The sequence below is a fragment of the Mesoplodon bidens genome (genome assembly GCF_964165515.1).
Source record: "Mesoplodon bidens genome assembly, chromosome: 2".
NCBI classification, from domain to species: Eukaryota; Metazoa; Chordata; class Mammalia; order Artiodactyla; family Ziphiidae; genus Mesoplodon; species Mesoplodon bidens.
The window spans coordinates 21,869,309-21,888,725 of NC_138177.1; the positions used below are offsets into that span (position 1 = coordinate 21,869,309).

The following is a 19,417-nucleotide window of genomic DNA, read 5'->3' on the forward strand; positions in this document are numbered from 1 at the left end:
TTTTTCTGTATTTAGTTGCTAACTTATTGTCTGTTCCTCCCACCCACCCACCTGATAAGAGCGGCATCTGTCTGCCTTATTCATTTCTGTATCTCTAGCATATAGTAGTAGTGGAGTCGGTAAACGTGTGTTAAATGAATGGATAAGACAATATATTCAATTTTCAAAGATCTTAAAATCTAGAGTGGAGAGAAACATTGCTGTAACAGAGAATAAGCAAGGGATTGTGAAATCTCCGAAGAAATCGAGATCAGGAAGGGCAAGTCTCAACTGTCAAGCCAAGAGTGTTGAGGTTAGATGTGTGCTTTGAGATGAAAACCTCTTACCATTCCCAAGTCAGGGGATCCAGTGGGTCCAGTGTGGAATCGAAAGAAAATTTAGCACATGGCAAAGAAGTTCTACCGCGTATCCAGAAGATTACAAGCGATCAGTAAATACTCGTTGACTAATTGCTTGTCATATTTTTGGAAATAATCAATCAGATTTAGGATAGAGACCCGGCCCACCGCTTTGATAGGTATTCGTACTACTGAACTACATTTCCCAGCATGCATCAGACTTACGGCGGTAGAGTTTTTGAAAAAAGAGACTACAACTCCCGGCATGCCGCGTCCCGGCGGAGGGGACTGTGTTGCTCCAACAAGCAGGGGCAAGGGCCTATCAGGGGGCGGGGCGGGGCTGGTCCGGGCACCAGAGCCAGTTTGACGGAAGGAGCGGCGCGGCGGTGGCGGAGGAGAATGGAGGCGGTGGTGTTCGTCTTCTCTCTTCTTGACTGTTGCGCGCTTATCTTCCTCTCAGTTTACTTCGTATCCTTGCCTGAGGCGGGCGGAGGCCGACCTGGGGTCCTCTACCTGAGGGAGTAGGCTGGGAGTGGGCCTGGGTGGGGGCCAGGGCAGGTGCGAGGGAGCAAGGCAGGCGGCCGGCGGCCGGCGCGGGTACCCTGGGTGCTGGTCCGGCCCGCCGGACCGATGTGGCGAGCCCGGGCGGGAGGAGGACCCCGGCTGCCCAACTTCGCCTCTCACCCGGGGGTCCGAGCGAGCCTTTCTCTCGAAGCGCCCCGGCCCGGCCTGCCCGCCTCCACTCGCCCCTATGACGCCCGGACCCGCTCTGCCCTGCGCGGGGGCTGGCACTTGGCCTCCCCTTGTGGTCCTCAGGAGAGAGGGGTCGCGGTTTTCCTCCTTTTGTGTCCTGGAGAGATCAGGGTTGTGGTTTTTCTCGCAGCTCCCTTAGGCCGGGCCCTTCGCCGGATGCCGGGGGTCCCGAGAACGACGGCTCACGTCCCAGGGGTGGTCGCTAGTGGACTGTCCTGCGCTGAGCTCGGCGGAGGCGATTTGGCGCCTCTTGTCATTCTCTGGGCAACACCCCCGCTGCCCGCCCCTTTGTTCTCGCGGGTGTTGGAACTTGTAGCGACCTTTCACATCCAGGAGTTGACATTTCAAAAACGGGTGAAGTGTTTCCTTCGCGATGCCTTTTTGTAGGGAGCGTTGGGAAGGGTTTGTTTTAGAAACCAGCTGCAGCTGATTATTTCGGTTGCCCCTGTCGGTTGCAGATCTGTAAATTCAGTAAATATACACGCAGTTTAGTTCTCAGTCGTTTATCAGCTTTTACACTTTTCTGTGTCGACCCATGTTTAAAACTTCCGTATTTTGTATCGCTGTTCGTGCTACAGTATTCATACTGTATTTTCCAGGCTAATAAACGGCCTTTGAACCTAGCACTCTAGAGGGCGTGTGGGCTACACCTCTACTCTCGAGGGAGCTTCTAGTCTTAGTTGTCACCCAACGATGCAATGCACAATCCAGTTTTAAGTAATTAAATGTAAGCGAAGAAAAAACATGAGAAGCTCTGCATTGTATTTTTTTCCCTTGGAAATTACATGTGTCCCTTTCTGACAGAATTAAACTTTTTGTTTGCCAGAGCATTCTGGCTTTAGGATGGTTGTACAGAGTATGTTTTCAGTGTGGCTTCATACTTTGTTATGGCCTGGCAACTTGTTGAAGTGGGAAGGGACAAAACTTGGAATCAGGACTCCTTGCTCAGCTAGTTACTTGCTATTACTTCACCTTTCTAAGCCTCAGTTTTCTTAGCTTTAAAATGGGGGGAAATGTTTACTTCCCAGTTAGGTATGTGCACAATGAGGGCGTGTTAAGCACCTAGCAGCACAATGCCTACCCCATGGCCAACGTTTAGTAAATATTGCTCTGCCTTCCCTCCCTACCCCGCATTGAACAGCAGTTTTTACTTTAACTGATGATTTCTAACGAGGAGAACCCTGACTTTTATTAGGCTTGGCGAACTGACTGAAAGGGCAGTATCACTTAGGAAGTTTCGATGACCTACATCTCTCTTGTGGCATAAGGAACGGGAGCTTAAGTTCAGAGAAATGAAACTTGGATTTATCTTACTGCAGTTTGGAAAACTAGTCTTGATAATTTAAAATAGCCTTGGCTAGGGAATTTCCTGACGCTCCAGTGCTTAGGAGTTGGTGCGCTCACTGCAGGGGGGCCCCGGGTTCCATCCCCGGTCAGGGAACTAAGATTCTGCAAGCCGGGCGGCACAGCCAAAAAAAAAAAAAGCCTTGGCTTATACCAGTTTATGTACATAGAAACATGTTAGGTGGAGTGTTGGACTTAGATATTAAGGTACATTCAGGATGTGTTTTGATGAAATTCAGCATATTGTATTATTGTATTTTTGGATAGTTGTACTAGCTTAATACTAGAGCCAAGAGGTGGAAAATCATCGGGTATACATTCTGTAGGGATAAGAGTTTTTCTGGACTTTGAACCAATAAGGAAACCTGCAGAGAAGGAAAAGGATGGATATTCAAAATCAGACACAGGCAAGAGCAAAGGTGCAGAGAAAGGTGTGTTCATGGCATTTCTGGGTGATGGAGGAATAGGCCATCTGGAGCACAAGGTTGATTTTGGCAGCAGCAGGTCAGGTTTGGAAAGGCCAGATTAGATTAGATATTGGAGGGTTTGAATGTTAAGGAGAGGAGGGCTTTCATTTTTATCCTCTAGGCAATAGGGAGCCATTGAAAATTTTTGACATAAACAAAGTGGTGTATTATGAAGATAAGTCTGTAGAGTGGGTTAGAAACAGGAAAGATTGGAAGGTAAGAAACCATTAGGGAATGGGTTCATTTGGATCTGGAATGGGATACTAATTGTGGACAGGTGAAAGAGGGATTAATGTGGGTGGTGTTAAAAAGAAATGATTGATAGGACCTGGTAACGATTGATTGATTCTGAGATACGAAACAGAAGGTAGAAATAACTTTCCATATTTTGAGCCTGGGCAAGTGATGCTTGTGTCATTGACAGAAGTAAAACAAACTGGAGGTGGAACAATTTGTGGAGAAAGTGATGCTTTTGACTTTGGCTGGGTTGAGGTGATAGGGGGACTATCCATATGGAAACGTATAGAATTTAGTTGAGAACATTTATTTTTACCTATTTTATTGGACATTTTCGAACATAAAGGTAGAGAGAGTAGTGTAATAAACCCCATGTTTCTATTGCTCACCTTCAGTGATTTTCAACATTTTGCCATTCTTTTTCATTTTTTTCCCAACTATTGTGGGGAGGCTGGGGGTGCATTTTAAAGTAAATACCACACATTCAATTGAAGACTTTTTATGTCTATCTGTCCCTCACATTTTTATTTGTAAGTTTATATTTTGTACTAAAACCCATTTTTTGTTTAAGTCCAGTATAATATATGTTTACTATGGAAAGTTTGGTTATAGAGAAAAGTATTGGGAAAACAAACCATCTGTAATCCAACTTTTAAGACATAACCACTGCTAACATATGACCAAGCTGAGTTTATAGTTTTGTATCCTATTTTTTTTCATATCTTAAGTCTTCAAAGACATTTTATGGATACATCATAAATAAACACTATTTTTCTATTGGGAATTCAGGTTTATAACATTTAAACTGTTTATATAGGTCATATTTTCCATTTCTTTTGGCCACTGTTTGACATTTGAGGAATCCAGGTTGAATGTTCTGGTATGGGTCACATTAGAATTGTGCATAATAAGAGGATTATTTTGTGAAAATCACTTGCTGAAGGAACATAAATGAGAAAATTTAGTTGTCTAATAAATGAACTTTAAGGAAATAACTTAATCTTTTCAAGTCAAATCTAATTCTGCTTTGCAACTGGGATTGCTTTCTGAAACTTAAATAGTTGTTATAAAAGAAGTCTAATAATTCCTTATCTTGATTGTCAGATAATTACATTGTCTGATTTAGAATGTGATTACATTAATGCTAGATCATGTTGCTCGAAATTAAACAAGGTAAGACATTTCTTTCCTCATTTTCTGGCATTGAAGGCAGTTCTCCATTTTCTGTGTTAGAGATAATTATAGATAGTCAACATATGTGTATTTGATATTCATTGGAATGTTTGTGGAACTACTGTGCTTTGCAATATTTTTAGATCATGAAACTATACCAGAAGACTTAACTTGAAATTTTGTTGCTTTACTCTTTTTCCTTGTCACTTTGTCCACAATGGACAACATCATTACTCAGACTAGGTGAAGGTTCGTTATCAGTTAACTGTTTTTGTCTTCTGTGTCCAAACCCCCTCCTCCCTGCTCTTGGGAAAAAGCTCCATCTGTCTTTTGTTGAATGAAAGAGGACCTTTTTGTGGCTCCTTGAGAAATGGAATTAGTTGATTTGTTTTAAGGCCATTTTACCTTTAGTATGTAGTCGGAACTTTATATTGGCAATAAAACTCTGAATTTCCCAGCTCGTCTAGATATGGGGAAGCCAGTTGGTCCTGATTCATTTTATGAGATGAGCAGACAGAAAAGTTTTCTGGATATAAACGTTCATATAAAAATACAACACTGAGAAGTGCTTTTTGGCTTGACCTAAAAGCATGGGTCTTTTCACATCTTCAGTCTACTTAAGTTTCTTTGGCCCATGACGGAAATGAAGTTACACTTGGAAAATTAAAATTTCTAGTAAATTATATTCCTCCTCTCCTCTCCTTTCTTCCTCCCTCCTTCTCTCCCTCCCTTCTTCTCTCCCTCCCTCCCTTCCTTCCCAGTTGTCCAGAACATGGTTTAATACAGTGATAGATTTAAATAAAAGATTTTGTTTATCTGCTATGCTTTCAGAGTTCTTTTTTTTTTCTTGAGATATAATTGACACGTAACATTGCATTAGTTTCAGGCCTCCTCATCTTTATTTTATTTTTAATTTTTTAAAGATTGAAATTTAATTAATTTTAAACAAATTGAGTTCCTGCTGTGTGCCAGGCAGGGCCCCCTGCTTTTTTAAAAAATTGAGGTATGGTTGATTAGGCCTCCTCATCTTCAGAAGAATGATTTTATACTGATAGATCTATCTAATAATATATATATATTTTTTCAGATGGATGGTATTTCTTTTTATATTTCTTGCTTACTCAGTATTTTAGGTGGGTATTTTGTGGGTTTTCTTTTACAAAAGTACAAATCTAAACACACAAAAAAAGATTACCTGGATTCTTCTGTTGAGAAAGTTACTCCTTCAGTTTGAAGTTAAGTAGTTTTATTAACGTTAATTTTTGTTTCTGTGAAAGTTATACTTGCATACAACTAAAGGCAGAGGTATTACAAAGCTTGTAGTGAAAAACAGCAGTCCCTTCCTGACCCTTTTAAATCCTATCTGTCTTGCTTTTTAGGGGCAACTGATTTCAACACTTGAGCTGTTAATTTTTTTCTGATATTTATATCCATATTTCTCTATGTGCTTGCACTACTATTTCTTTTTCATTTTTTTTGGCCGTGCTGCGTGGCTTGCAGGATCTAAGTTCCCTGACCAGGGATTGAACCCAGGCCACGGCAGTGAATGCCCAGAATCGTAACCACTAGGCCACCAGAGAACTCCCACTATTTCTTTTTTATAAATTTATTTTTATTTATTTATTTATTTATTTATTTATTTATGGCTGTGTTGGGTCTTCGTTGCTGTGTGTGGGCTTTCTCTAGTTGTGGTGAGCGGCAGCTACTCTTCGTTGTGGTGCGCAGGCTTGTCATTGCGGTGGCTTCTCTTGTTGTGGAGCGCAGGCTCTAGGTGTGCGGGCTTCAGTAGTTGTGGCACATGGGCTCAGTAGTTGTGGCTCACGGGCTCTAGAGTGCAGGCTCAGTAGTTGTGGCACACGGGCTTAGTTGCTCTGTGGCATGTGGGATCTTCCCGGACCAGGGCTTGAACCCATGTCCCCTGCATTGGCGGGCAGATTCTTAACCACTGTGCCACCAGGGAAGTCCCTCCCACTATTTCTTGATTTATCAATTTTACATATTACCTATTGACTTCTGAGTCAATATGGTAGATTTAGTTCTTAGGTACCCCCTTCTAAACATCTCTCCTATTTTTCTATTTTCTTTTTAAGTTCATATTCAGTGTTTATATCATTATGATGTACTATTATATAAACATTTTTTATTGCCGAGGCTTATGGTAGACAGTGATCATATTTTTCTTTCTAATTTTCATTTTCTGCATAGCTTTGCCTTTTCAGATAACATCTTTAAAGCCCTTCAGTACTATTTTCTGCACGGTTCAAACATGCTAAAATAATCTGTCAGTTGTTTTTTTCTAGGTGACATTTCTCCTCAAGACCTACATCCTCTTGCTATAGTCTGGACTGGTTGCTCTTTAGGCCTGTTTCACAGCCTCCATCCTGGGACTCCTGGCCGGATCCCCTGATTCTTGGAAATCACGTCTTCCTTTCTCTTGGCTTACTACCTCATTTTGCTGGAGTCGCTTCTTGAGATTTGGTGTGTGGGAAGTAAATTTTGAGAACTTGCATGTTGGAAAATGTCTTATCCTTTCCCTTGATTGATAGTTTCTCTGAGTATAGAATCCTAGGTTAGAAAAGATTTTTTTTCAGAGTTTGCTTGGTCAAGGTCTTTTAACTTCTAGTGTTGTTCAAGTTGGGAAGTCTGGTGCCATTTTGATTTCTTATCCTTTTGATGGGATCTCTCTCTTCCCTCTCCTCCCACCCCTACCTCCATCCTCTCCAGAAGTTTTAGAATCTGAACCTTTATCCTTGGTTGGGTTTATTTATGATAATCCTTGGTGTTTGGGAATTTTGCAGTGGTATACCTTTGTTTAGGCCTTTTTCACTCATTGTTTTGGGCATCTGAGAGGTTCTTTCAATCTGGGAAATTTTCTTCTACTTCTTTCTTTGATAATGTCTTCCCCTTCTATTTTCTCTCTTCTCTTTCAGCAACTTGGATTTGCTGGATAATTTGTCTGCTGGATTGATCACCCAGTTCTTCTTTTTTCTTATTTTTGTCCCTTTGTTTTTTTTCTACCTTCTTGTTTTAAGATTTCCTCGGTTTTATCTTCTGAATTTTCTTGTATGTATATTATTTATGTCAGATTTTTAATTTCTGAGAGCTTTTTGTTCTCTTGGTTCATGCTTGACTCTCTTCGTTCTCAAGGATATCGATTATAGTAGTTTGGAAATTTTCTTCTGCCTCCTACATTATATCTGTTTTTTTCCAAGTTCCTTTCTCTTTGTTTTTCCCCCCTTCTTTCATATTGAGGGCTTTCCTCAATTTCTGATACATGGCTATCTAGTCATACTTTAGGGTAAGGTACTAAAGTACTCATTGGAAGCTCATTGGGTGGTCCAGGCTGTTGACTGACAGGTAGGTAAGACCTCACTGAGGGTAGTTGGTGTCTACCTTTTTTGGGGGTACCTGAAATAGCAGGTTTTTTGTAGGTGTTTTCTCTTGTGCTATTAAGTTACTCCAGAGAAGAATCTTTCAAACTCCTGCCTGGGTGAAATAAGCCTAGTGCTTCTTACCCCTAAGTTAGGGGAAGAACACATTATTAGGGAGGGAAGAGAAAGAGAACAGAGGGCCTGGTAGAAAGTTAGTATCCAAGTATAATGAGGTCAAGTATCGCTTCCTGAAGCTTTTGTTTTAGGTTTTTGTACATGTAAACCAAAATGCAGCCCACAGTAAGAAATCCAGAGTTTGAAAGCTACTTCTATGTGGGTCTGATAGCATGGAGGGGAGTAGTAGTAACATCAGCTAACATTTATTGAGTGCTTACTTTGTGTGTGGCTTACATATATTATTTTGTCTAATTCTCTAAAACAACCTCATGAGGTGTAAGTATTATTATCTCCATTTTACAGATGAGAAAATCATGATTTAGAGAGGGTAGGTAACTTCCTAAAATTGCACAGCTAATAAATAGGATAGAGCATGAGTTTTACTCCAGGTTTATCTGATTTTGCAGCTTACACATATTAGCATTATGTTAAATGGGTTACACTTTAAAAATGCATTTACATATTTTAAGAAGTTCTGGTTGATTGCAAATTAGGTTTAAGGCCCTTCTTCTTTGTTTATTAAGAAAAAGTGGGATATCCCTGGTGGTGCAGTGGTTGAGAATCCGTCTGCCAGTGCAGGGGACACGGGTTCAAGCCCTGGTCCGGGAAGATCCCACATGCTGCGGAGCAACTAAGCCCGTGCACCACAACTACTGAACCTGAGCGCTAGAGCCCGCGAGCCACAACTACTGAAGCCTAGAGCCTGTGCTCTGCAACAAGAGAAGCCACCACAATGAGAAGCCCGCACACCACAATGAAGAGTAGCCCCTGCTCGCCGCAACTAGAGAAAGCCCACGCGCAGCAACAAAGACCCAATGCAGCCAAAAAAAAAAAGTATCTAAGGGAATTTCCTGGTGGTCCAGTGGTTAGGACTCCATGCTTTCACTGCCCAGGGCGTGGGTTCAGTCCCTGGTTGGGGAACTAAGATCCTGCAGGCCTCGAAGAGTGACACCCTCTCCCACCAAAAAAAAGAAAAAAAAATATCTGAAATCTAAATGCAAGAGACCTGGGGCCAGTGTGTCTGGGCTTCTGTTATATAGCTCTGCTAAGTAGCTGTGTGACCTTGGGCAAATTACTTAATCTCTCTTGAATTTTATTTTCCTCATTTCTATAAGTTGGGAGTGCCAGTTTGTGGCTCCATAAACACTAACTATTAACTTCCATTAAAAGAAAAATCTCTACTCATAGGAGAGGAAAACTGTTGGTGAATTGAGAACCTGCCACAATAGCTGTTGATATATGAGAACTAGAATATTGCACAATAAACAAAGAACATAGATAAGGACACTGGGTGCTATAAAGCCAATAGTCTGGGATTCTGTTATCCTGGTCCATTATCATATTTGTTTAACTTTGAGCTGATATTGTAAGCTGTTAAAGTACTTTTTTTTTTTTTTTTTTTTTTGGTGGATGTGAGATGATTTCCCTCAGGGTTCTGGAGCTTGGAAATGTTTAGGGTCGGTATTCTGACCTGAAAGGCAGCATGTATGTGGATATAAACCATCCCAAATTAGAGTAAGAGGCTTTAGCACAGATATTGGAATAGAAAGTAAATAATACTCTATTTTTTCTCTAGTTGTCATTTGTACCTGCTTAGAGAATGAATCTGAATCTTTGCTTAGGATAAAATGTAATTAAAGACTAAGTGTATTATTTTTAAGCTGTGTCCTGATTTATTTGCACTGGGTAAGCAGTGATAGCAGTATGCAAACCTTGGACATCCGAGCCTAAAAATAATCTTGAAACACGAGCTTGGAACTTCTCTGTACTTTCTTTGATTTAACTTCAAGTAACACGTACATTCCGGAAGGACACAGCAGTGAGATGTAATCCTGTGTGCTTCCCTTGCAGTGGGTAATTCCAGAATTGGTTGGCCATACTGTTGTCACTGTACTAATGCTCATGTCATTGCACTGGTTCATCTTCCTTCTCAACTTGCCTGTTGCCACTTGGAATATATATCGGTGAGTACAGTTTGTTTACTTATACATATGAGTACTGGTAGCATAAAGTTCACCCATGTAAACTATACTATCCAGTATGTTTTTGGTAGATTTATAGGTGTAAGCAACCATCACCACAACGTATTTAAGAACATTCTCATCACCCCCAAAAGAATCCCTATGTCCTGTAGAAGTCACTCCCCTCGCCCAGCTCTAGGCAACTGCTAGTCTACTTTCTGTCTTTGTAAAATAACCTGTTCTGGACAGACATATCATTTAAAAGATGGCTTCTTTCACTTAGCGTAATATTTTCAGGGTTCATCATGCCGTGTCATGTATCAGTGCTTTATTCCTTTTTATTGTGGAATAATATTCCATTGTATGGCAATACTACATTTTGTTTATCCATTTGCAACTGGCGGGCATTTGAGTTGTTTCCACTTTTTGCCTAATATGAATAATTCTACTATAAACATTCATGTGCATTTTTTTTCGTTAAAATTATTCTTTTAATTTACCAAAAGGCAATGTAATCATGTGTCTTTTTTTTATTATTAACGTCTTTATTGGAGTATAATTGCTCTACAATGGTGTGTTAGTTTCTGCTTTATAACAAAGTGAATCAGCTATACATATACATACATCCCCATATCTCCTCCTTCTTGCGTCTCCCTCCCACCCTCCCTACCCCACCCCTCTGGGGGGTCACAAAGCACCGAGCTGATCTCCCTGTGCTATGCGGCTGCTTCCCGCTAGCTATCCATTTTACATTTGGTAGTGTATATATGTCCATGCCTCTCTCTCACTTCGTCCCAGCTTACCCTTCCCCCTCCCCATGTTCTCAAGTCCATTCTCTACATCTGCATCTGTATTCCTTCCTGCCCCTGGGTTCCTCAGAACCTTTTTTTTTTTTTTAGATTCCATATATATGTGTTAGCATATGGTATTTGTTTTTCTCTTTCTGACTTACTTTACTCCCTATGACAGACTCTAGGTCCATCCACCTCACTACAAATAACTCAACTTTGTTTCTTTTTATGGCTGAGTAATATTCCATTGTAGATATGTGCCACATCTTCTTTATCCATTCATCTGTTGATGGTCACTTAGGTTGCTTCCATGTCCTGGCTATTGTAAATAGAGCTGCAATGAACATTGTGGTACATGACTCTCTTATTTTCATTATTTTTTTTTTTGTGCTACACGGGCCTCTCACTGTTGTGGCCTCTCCCGTCGCGGAGCACAGACTCCGGACGTGCAGGCTCAGTGGCCATAGCTCACGGGCCTAGCCACTCTGCGGCATGTGGGATCCTCCCGGACCAGGGCACGAACCCGTGTCCCCTGCATCGGCAGGTGGACTCTCAACTACTGTGCCACCAGGGAAGCCCCATGACTCTTTTTGAATTATGGTTTTCTCGGGGTATATGCCCAGTGGTGGGATTGCTGGGTCGTATGGTAGTTCTATTTTTAGATTTTTAAGGAACCTCCATACTGTTCTCCATAGTGGCTGTATCAATTTACATTCCCACCAACAGTGCAAGAGGGTTCCCTTTTCTCCACACCCTCTCCAGCATTTATTGTTCGTAGATTTTTTGATGAAGGCCGTTCTGACCAGTGTGAGGTGATATCTCATTGTAGTTTTGCTTTACATTTCTCTAATGATTAGTGATGTTGAGCATCCTTTTATGTTCATGTGCATATTTTTGTATGGACATATATTTTCATTTCTTTTAGGAGTGGAATTGCTGGGTCATATGGTAACTCTGTGGTTTGACCTTTTGAGGAACTACCTGAGTGTTCAAAAGCAGCTGCACTATTTTACGTTCCCACCAACTGTGTATGAAGGTTACAGTTTCTCCACATCCCTGCCAACACTTTTTGTTGTGTCTTTTTTATTTTAGCCTTCTTATTGAATGTGAAGTGGTATCTCATTGTGGTTTCGATTTACATTCCCTAGTGACTAATGACGCTGAGTATTTTTTAATGTGCTTATTAGCCATTCATATATCTTCTTTGCTCTATATGGTTTTTTTTTTTTTTTTTTTTTTTTTTTTTTTTTTTTTTTTGCGGTATGTGGGCCTCTCACTGTTGTGGCCTCTCCCGTTGCGGAGCACAGGCTCCGGACGCGCAGGCTCAGCGGCCATGGCTCACGGGCCCAGCTGCTCCGCGGCATGTGGGATCTTCCCGGACCGGGGCACGAACCCATGTCCCCTGCATCGGCAGGCAGACTCTCAACCACTGCGCCACCAGGGAAGCCCGCTCTATATGTTTTTAATTAATTTCTTTTTTATTGAATTATAGTTCATGTACAATATTATATGTTACAGGTGTACAGTATGGTGATTCACAATTTTTAGAGGTTATACTCCATTTATAGTTATTATAGAATATTGGTTATATTCTGTGTTGTACAGTATATCCTTGTAGCTTATTTTATACATTTGCTGCATATGTTTTTGATTAGCTAAGTTGGCATGATATAAATTATGCTTTGGGAAGATTTTTCTGGAAGCATTATATAGTATTGATTGGATGGAAAAGAGGCAGGAGGTAGGGAAACCAGTTCAGAGACGGGGGTGATATAATATAGTACTGGAATAGAGTTGTGATAGTGGGAATGAAAAAGGTAGGGCTAGGGCTTCCCTGCTGGCACAGTGGTTGGGAGTCCGCCTGCAGATGCAGGGGACATGGGTTCGTGCCCCGGTCCGGGAAGATCCCACATGCCGCGGAGCGGCTAGGCCCATGAGCCACGGCCGCTGAGCCTGCGCGTCCGGAGCCTGTGCTCCGCGACGGGAGAGGCCACAACAGTGAGAGGCCTGCGTACTGCAAAAAAAAAGAAAAAAAAAGATAGGGCTATACAAATGGTGATAGGAAGGAAGAATGGACAAGAGTTTAACCTACTGCCTATGAAAAATGAAGAGAGAAGTCAGAATTGAGTAAGAGAAAGTTTTTAAGGGCTACTGAGGAAGTGGTGACACTCCTGTTAGATAAGCTAGCAGTCAGAGAAGGATAAGACTCTTTGAGACTACAGATGGTCCTCGATTTACAATAGTTTGACTTTTGATTTTTCGACTTTATGATGGTGTGAAAATGATATGCATTTCAGTACAAACTGTATTTCGAATTTTGAATTTTGATCTGTTTCTGGACTAGCCCTATGCGGTATGAAACTCTTGTAATGTTATAAAATAGGCTTTGTATTAGACGATTTTGCCCAACTGTAGGCTAATGTAAGTGTTCTGAGCATGTTTAAGGTAGGCTAGGCTAAGCTGTGGTGTTCGGTAGGTTAGGTGTATTAATTGCATTTTCGATGGGTTTATCATGATATAATACCATTGTAAATCGAGGAAAATAGGTATTGAGCTGAGATGCTTCCAGATATTAATTTGTAAATACCGTATATACCGTTTATTCAGCCATAGATGGGCTACTAAGATTTGGGGGAGAATTTAAGATTTGTGAAACTCAGAGAGCCATTTTCATTTCACAGAAGTCATAATTGAGAAACCAAATGTGTGGTGAGAGTGAGGAACCCAAGGTTGGACTAGAAGAAGCTTGGACATGAGAGAAGGAAGAGGTCATGATCAGTGCTAGGTTAGGACATGCATGCTGTGCAGATGGCACAGTCGGGATGCGGAAGCCTAGACACTTAAACTCACTGATCCTCTCAAAGTAACCCAATTTTCTTACCTGTAAAAGGAATCATTTCGGGAAGAAGGAGAAGATTATCATATGTAATACTATATACACAGTGGCATTTAATAAATATGAAATGTTATGTGATATCTCAAGAGGCCCAAGACTCTATAGTGTGTTAAACACTGTATCTTCAAGATTTTTTTTTTTAAGTTTGAGTCTGAGTCTGTGGGAGCACTGAGTTGAATTGGTCTGGATTTGGAACTTGGTGTGTGCTTACTGTGCCCTTTAGGTTCCGTATTGACTTTGTAGCCCTGTTCTCATTCCCTCACTGTGGTCATACCTCCATCACTATAAAATGTACATCTCTTATTTGTCAAAATATTATTATTTAATTTAATATTTACATTAAAATAAAATTAATATTTTAATTAAATTTAATCTGTATTTTTTAAGAGTCATGTAAAGTTAGGCACTGTGTTTGCATCTGAACTCTCCATTTATTGTCTTAACTGAAGAGGAGTTTTATTTTACCACAGTAGCATTTATTCTAAATCATTTCTGTCTTCTTTAAATTGCTCTTTTAAAGTAGGTACCGTTTATTAACCATGCAGATTGAGACATATCTGTTGATCAGCAGGAGCACCAAAGATGAGGATTCTATTTGGGTTATAGAATCTCTCTTTTTAGTATCATCTGTGAAATGGGAATAATTATGTTTGACACAAAGATGTAAGTGTTAAAGACAACTTGCAGAGATGTTGTGAAGGTGAAGGGAATTGCATTAATTAAGTTAGAACCTTGTAGATAAAGAAGTTTCTAAGAACTTGATAAAGTTGGTTTGGTTTTGGGGCCCCCTTCATTTGTGTCTCATGGAAGACAGCTGTAGGTATTACCGATTCAGTAGTTTTCTACAGAAGATGGGTAAAAGGGTCTCAGTGCATAAAATATCCTTCTCTAGAGTGTTAATGTATTTGTTTCAGAGGGCAGAAATTACACCTAAAATTAATAGTATTGTATTTTCAAAGGAAGACTAACTCATGGCCTGTGACATCATTATAATACCCTGTCCATCGGTCATATAAGGCTGCTATGATTGGTTCATTTCTGAAGGTTGATTATTACTGGTTTACTTATTTTTGAATATTTATGCTGATGATTTGATTTTCCTTCTGATGTGTGTGCATCCTTTAATTTACCAGGTTCATTATGGTGCCAAGTGGTAACATGGGAGTGTTTGATCCAACAGAAATACACAATCGAGGGCAGCTGAAGTCACACATGAAAGAAGCCATGATCAAGCTTGGTTTCCACCTGCTCTGTTTCTTCATGTATCTTTATAGGTGAGTTTACAGTCCTGGCGTTTTCCTGGATGCCATATGCCTGCTTTTGATGGGTGAGGTATTACTATACTGTAGGATTTTGTATTAACATTGCAGAGCTTTTGGGGACTGTGTGAATTTCTTGTGGCTGTGTAGATTTTGTATGTCATGTCATTGAATTAGGATTCCATTCTGTCTGACCTGGAGTAGAATTACTCCGTGTTATTAGTTATTCCTTAGCTGTTGAGGCTATCAACATGCTTCAGACTGTCTTTGCTGTTCTTTCTCTCCCCTGGTATCCAGCTGTGAGGTCTCACTGCCTGTTATAAACATTACTATATGTACCCCCAGAGAGTTTCCCACTCCTGGGTCTCCTGGGGATCAGAGCACTGGCAGCAGCTCTCAACAACTTATATCCACGTTGGGCTGATCTTTCTTGGCATTAAGGAATTTAGGTGTGATGCCTTTTCTCCGGGATGCAAGTGGTCTGTTTGGGTAAAATTTCATCAGTCTTCCAGTTAGATTGGAAGTAAGAATTAATATGAAGGATTGGCTATCAGACACTGGAAGCCTCATGCAGTCCTGTTTAAACTTACATTTATTACCTTAAGTTTTAGAGATAAGATGCCACCTTTTTCTTTACCCATTATAGACCCATAGAATACAGCAAAGAGAAAAAGATTGTCATGTGTGTATGATTTGATTAAGCCTTTAAGAGGCTAAAAGTCAAGCTTAACTTTTGTATCCAAGCTTAATCGTATCATTCCTGTTTTTTTCTGAAGTAAATTTTAATTTTCACATGGGCATAAGACTAGTAGGAAAAAACTTGTACTGAACTAAACTTCTGTCACTCAAAAAAGTCCTAATAATTAGAAACTGTACAAAGATAAGAGTTTTTAAAAAAACTGCTATTTTGTCTGAAATAGCTTAGAAGTCAGAGCCATTTTAGCCTCTGCCTGAAAAAGCGGGCTTCCTAAAATCCTTTTGCTATGCTAATTCCACCCACAGATTAGATTGAAATTAGAGTTTAGGTGGTTTCCTTTTTTACTATTTATCTTATTTGCTTTTCTGTATTTTAAAAAATAGGACAGAAAAACCACACTAATAACAGTTTCTGGTTCTCATACCGTACCTCATTGCTAACGTGCTTAATTTTTAATCCTAGCATTAAAGATGGAGAATAAGGAGCAAAATTTAACATTAAGAACACAATGATGCACCTATTCTTATTTTTATTACTTTTTAAAGTCAAACCATATGAAGGTACCTTTCCCATCATATATGTTCCCTTCTACTTGTCAGAGACAAAAAGCAAGGTGGTTACCCTTTCTTCATCCTTCTCTCCCCAGGTTTTATGCTTTGGAGAGTAAACTAGAGTGGACATCCCCTAGGTCTTGATAACGTGAGCTTCTTGAGACATCTGGGAGCAAAGCTAATGTAGTCACACTTTTGGGTGTCAATGTAGGATTAGGGAGCAGTATCTTGCTTAGTAAGACCCAAAGTCTTAGGATTTAAAAATGGACAAGAGTTTCTTACCTCTCAGTTGTTGAATTTAAAGCAGTGGGAAGATGGACTGAAGACTGGGGATTGGAGGAATCAGGAAGCAATTTTGGGGCAGGTTTAAGGTATGGTTCTTTACAATGAAATAAAAGGTAGGCAACCAGTATAACTGGTTTGCCTGAGTAGCTGCATTGCTCACTGGAGGCATCCTTTCTTTTTCTTTCTTTTCCCTTCCCTTTTCAGCTTGTCATTTTTAGCCATGTTGCTATTTCCTTCCCCCTTGGCGTTCCTTGTAGCTCAAGGGATCAGGATGGAAGAGTAATCGCAGATGTTCTTGTAACACTTTTCTCTTAGCTTTGGTTGCTGTTTTTAAAAAGTGTTTACTATTCTAAATCATCCGATTTCTAATGTAGGGATTTATGCTGCTCCTTCTGTATCGCCTGCCACCACTTGCATGGTGCCTTGCACATAGCAGACATTCAGGGTTTGTTAAATAGAATTAAAGGAAAAAATTCCCATCTTCTTTAGAGATTGGTGGAATCTATGCCTTTGGTGTTTGGTTAGGTGCCAGCCTGGTGGAATCTGCCACTCCCTCACTGTGTGACCTGGGGCAAATTTCTTATCCTCTCTGTGCCTCAATTTCTTTATCTGAAAATGGGATAATAATAGTACCTGCCTCATGGGGTTGTGATGTGGATTAAATGAGATAATGCACATAAAGCACTTTGGTTTGTGCTGACCTCTAGTAAGCTCTAACAAAATGTTCAAAAATATTGGTTCCTACCATTAATTTGTGCTGTGCACTGCGTACCCTTAGTTTGTTTAAATTTGGACAACGCATCACTTATACCATTAGTAGTGTAAGGGTATCTCTGTGTTTTAGTCATTTGATCTCAGCATAGCAAGGCTGATTTCAGTAAAAAAAAAATGATAGTCTTGTTACTCTTGTTAAGTGTGGTGGTTTTAACAGAGTATTTACTGAGTGACAGCCATGTGTCAAAGACACTGTGTAAGGCACTGCATGTGACACAAAAGGAGCAGCGCAGAATCCCTGTGTCAAAGCTGGGAGCCTGCTGATTGCAGCACGCGGGTGTCATCCTGGAGAATGAAAGTGGGTATGAGCTGAGGTGTGTGGCAAGAGGCGGGGCAACGGCCCTGGGCCGACAGGCTGGCTTCCCAGAGGCCGTGCCGGAGCCTGATGGAGCCTGCCGGATCCTGAAGTCTGAGAGGAAGTTACTGGGTTGATGGGGGATGAGAGGAGGGGTTCCAGGAGCAGGAACAACATGTACAAAGATCTCCATGGAGAATTAAAGTTTTTTCCTAAACACAGCTTGTTTTCTCTAAGCCAGAGCCCAGCAGTGCTTTTAGCTTATGCTCCCTACCGCCACCTCTACCCCGGTTTTCTTTCTTTCTTTTTTTTTTTTTCTTTTAGTGAAAACGTTAGGGCCTCTTGATGCCCTAATATAGATATTCTTTCCTTTAGGTGTAAATGATTGCTTTTGCTTTTTACTTAAATGAGTGTTCCTTGCTGAGCCTTAGGGATGCAAGTCTGGACAGACCAGACTCTGTAGGAACATTCCTAAGGAAACATTAGTAACATTAATTTCTTCTCTCCACAGTATGATTTTAGCTTTGATAAATGACTGAAGCTGGAGAAGCCGTAGTTGAAGTCAGCCCACACTACAGTGCACAGTTGAGGAGCCAGAGACGACTTAAATCATCCTTAGAACCATGACCATAGCAGTATATTTTTTCCTCTTTGAACAAAAAATATTTTTGCTGTATTTTTACCATATAAAGTATTTAAAAAACATGAATTGAGTTTCTGTAGCTTTCTGGTTCTCAACTTTAGCCTGAACCCCCAACATGTGAAGGTGTTTTTCATCATCTGTATGTTGAAGATAGTTATTTGTATGTAGGAACAGGACTGTCATTCCAGCCTTGCATGCCAAAGAAATAGAGGACATGCTTTAAAGGGAAAATGTAATAGATGAGCAAAGTGGCTCTTCAGGTCTACTGAAAAGTCAGAGTACAAAGCAATACTGTTAGTCTGGGCAAAGGAAGAGAGAAACTAAACCACCCTTTTGTCTATATTGTGGCAGCTTCCTGTATTTAATATGGTTTACAGATTTATGGGACTGTAAGCCAAATATCTTTTCACAAGAATGTTAACAGAAAATGACATTTCAAAAAATATATATTTCTTTGCTGAATTTGTGAACCCTTATAAGCCGTTACACGTACGATGTAATTCCTGCTTATAGAAAGGAAAATAAACCAAAAAAGCAAAACTTTATCAAGAGCTTTCATTTAAAAGCCACTGCCTCCACAATCGCCCTCAAACCCATTTACTCCCACTGGCTCTAGCTGCGTCTTGGTTTTGTATTCTCATTGGTCCAGTTGTATTTGATCTGTCCGATACATTTTTTAATGGGTTTGGAGAGGTGATTTGGTAGAAGATGCTCATCAGATTAGAAGCAGGAGTAGCCAGTCATTTGGTGTTGGTGAAGCTGAGCCTGTCAGCGCTCTGTTTGGTGCCTGATTAAGCGTAGCGCTCCTGTCCTGCTGCACTGACCACTGTCCATTTCATGGACATAGCAGTATCCAAGCAGACTTGATTCCTTGGAGGTATATTTGCCAATTCTTGCAGTGGTTGAGAGCAGTTAACCTCTTCGGCTCTGTTTGCTGGGTGAAGTGAACCTGGCAGTTTATTCTCAGTGCTCATTTGTGTTTTAATGTGGCCATCTTAGGCGCTGGCATTTAGGCAAAACATGGCTGTGTTTTATGGCAGAGTCCAAAGAGGTTATTCGCTCTGTTGAGGCAGAATTGGATAGTCACATAAGGTGTGTGGTCACCAAATATCAAATGTTGCATGTCCTTTCGGCCCTGGACTGGGTCTAGCCTCAGCAGAATCCGAGAGGCACTAAGCAAAACTCCCTATATGGATAGACGCACATTTTGAGGATGCTGGTATATCCTGGCCACACGTGAAAGGAAGGGTGAAATGGTAGGCAAAGTAAACTTGGTTCTGTTGGCCTCTTTGGAGCTTCAGAAATTGCTCCTTGAGGGTATCTTGTATTTCTTCCAGGCAAAGAGCCAAGAAGCTGTAACATAGAAGTTAGTTTGATGCATCTCTCTTACCCTTTCCTTCTTAGG

The 19,417-nt window shown here is 40.7% G+C and overlaps 1 protein-coding gene across 3 annotated transcripts; it reads left to right on the plus strand.

Annotated features, from left to right (window-relative positions):
- Window positions 1-246: 246 nt before the first annotated feature.
- Window positions 247-18,074, plus strand: CNIH4 (cornichon family member 4; the record flags this gene model as incomplete). 3 transcript variants are annotated; one of them, XM_081226162.1, is made up of 5 exons in its annotated part: window positions 660-806; window positions 4,244-4,312; window positions 9,712-9,824; window positions 14,642-14,782; window positions 17,881-18,074. In XM_081226162.1, exons 1-5 carry the CDS (start codon window positions 738-740, stop codon window positions 17,906-17,908), a joined length of 420 nt encoding a protein of 139 aa, XP_081082288.1. In that variant the 5' UTR covers window positions 660-737. The 3 variants fall into 3 exon arrangements, with proteins under 3 accessions (XP_081082290.1, XP_081082288.1, XP_081082289.1); XM_081226164.1 differs by lacking the exon at window positions 17,881-18,074 and having other exon boundaries at window positions 247-806; window positions 14,689-14,782; XM_081226163.1 differs by lacking the exons at window positions 660-806; window positions 4,244-4,312 and adding an exon at window positions 8,407-8,694.
- Between the last annotated feature and the right edge of the window lie 1,343 nt (window positions 18,075-19,417).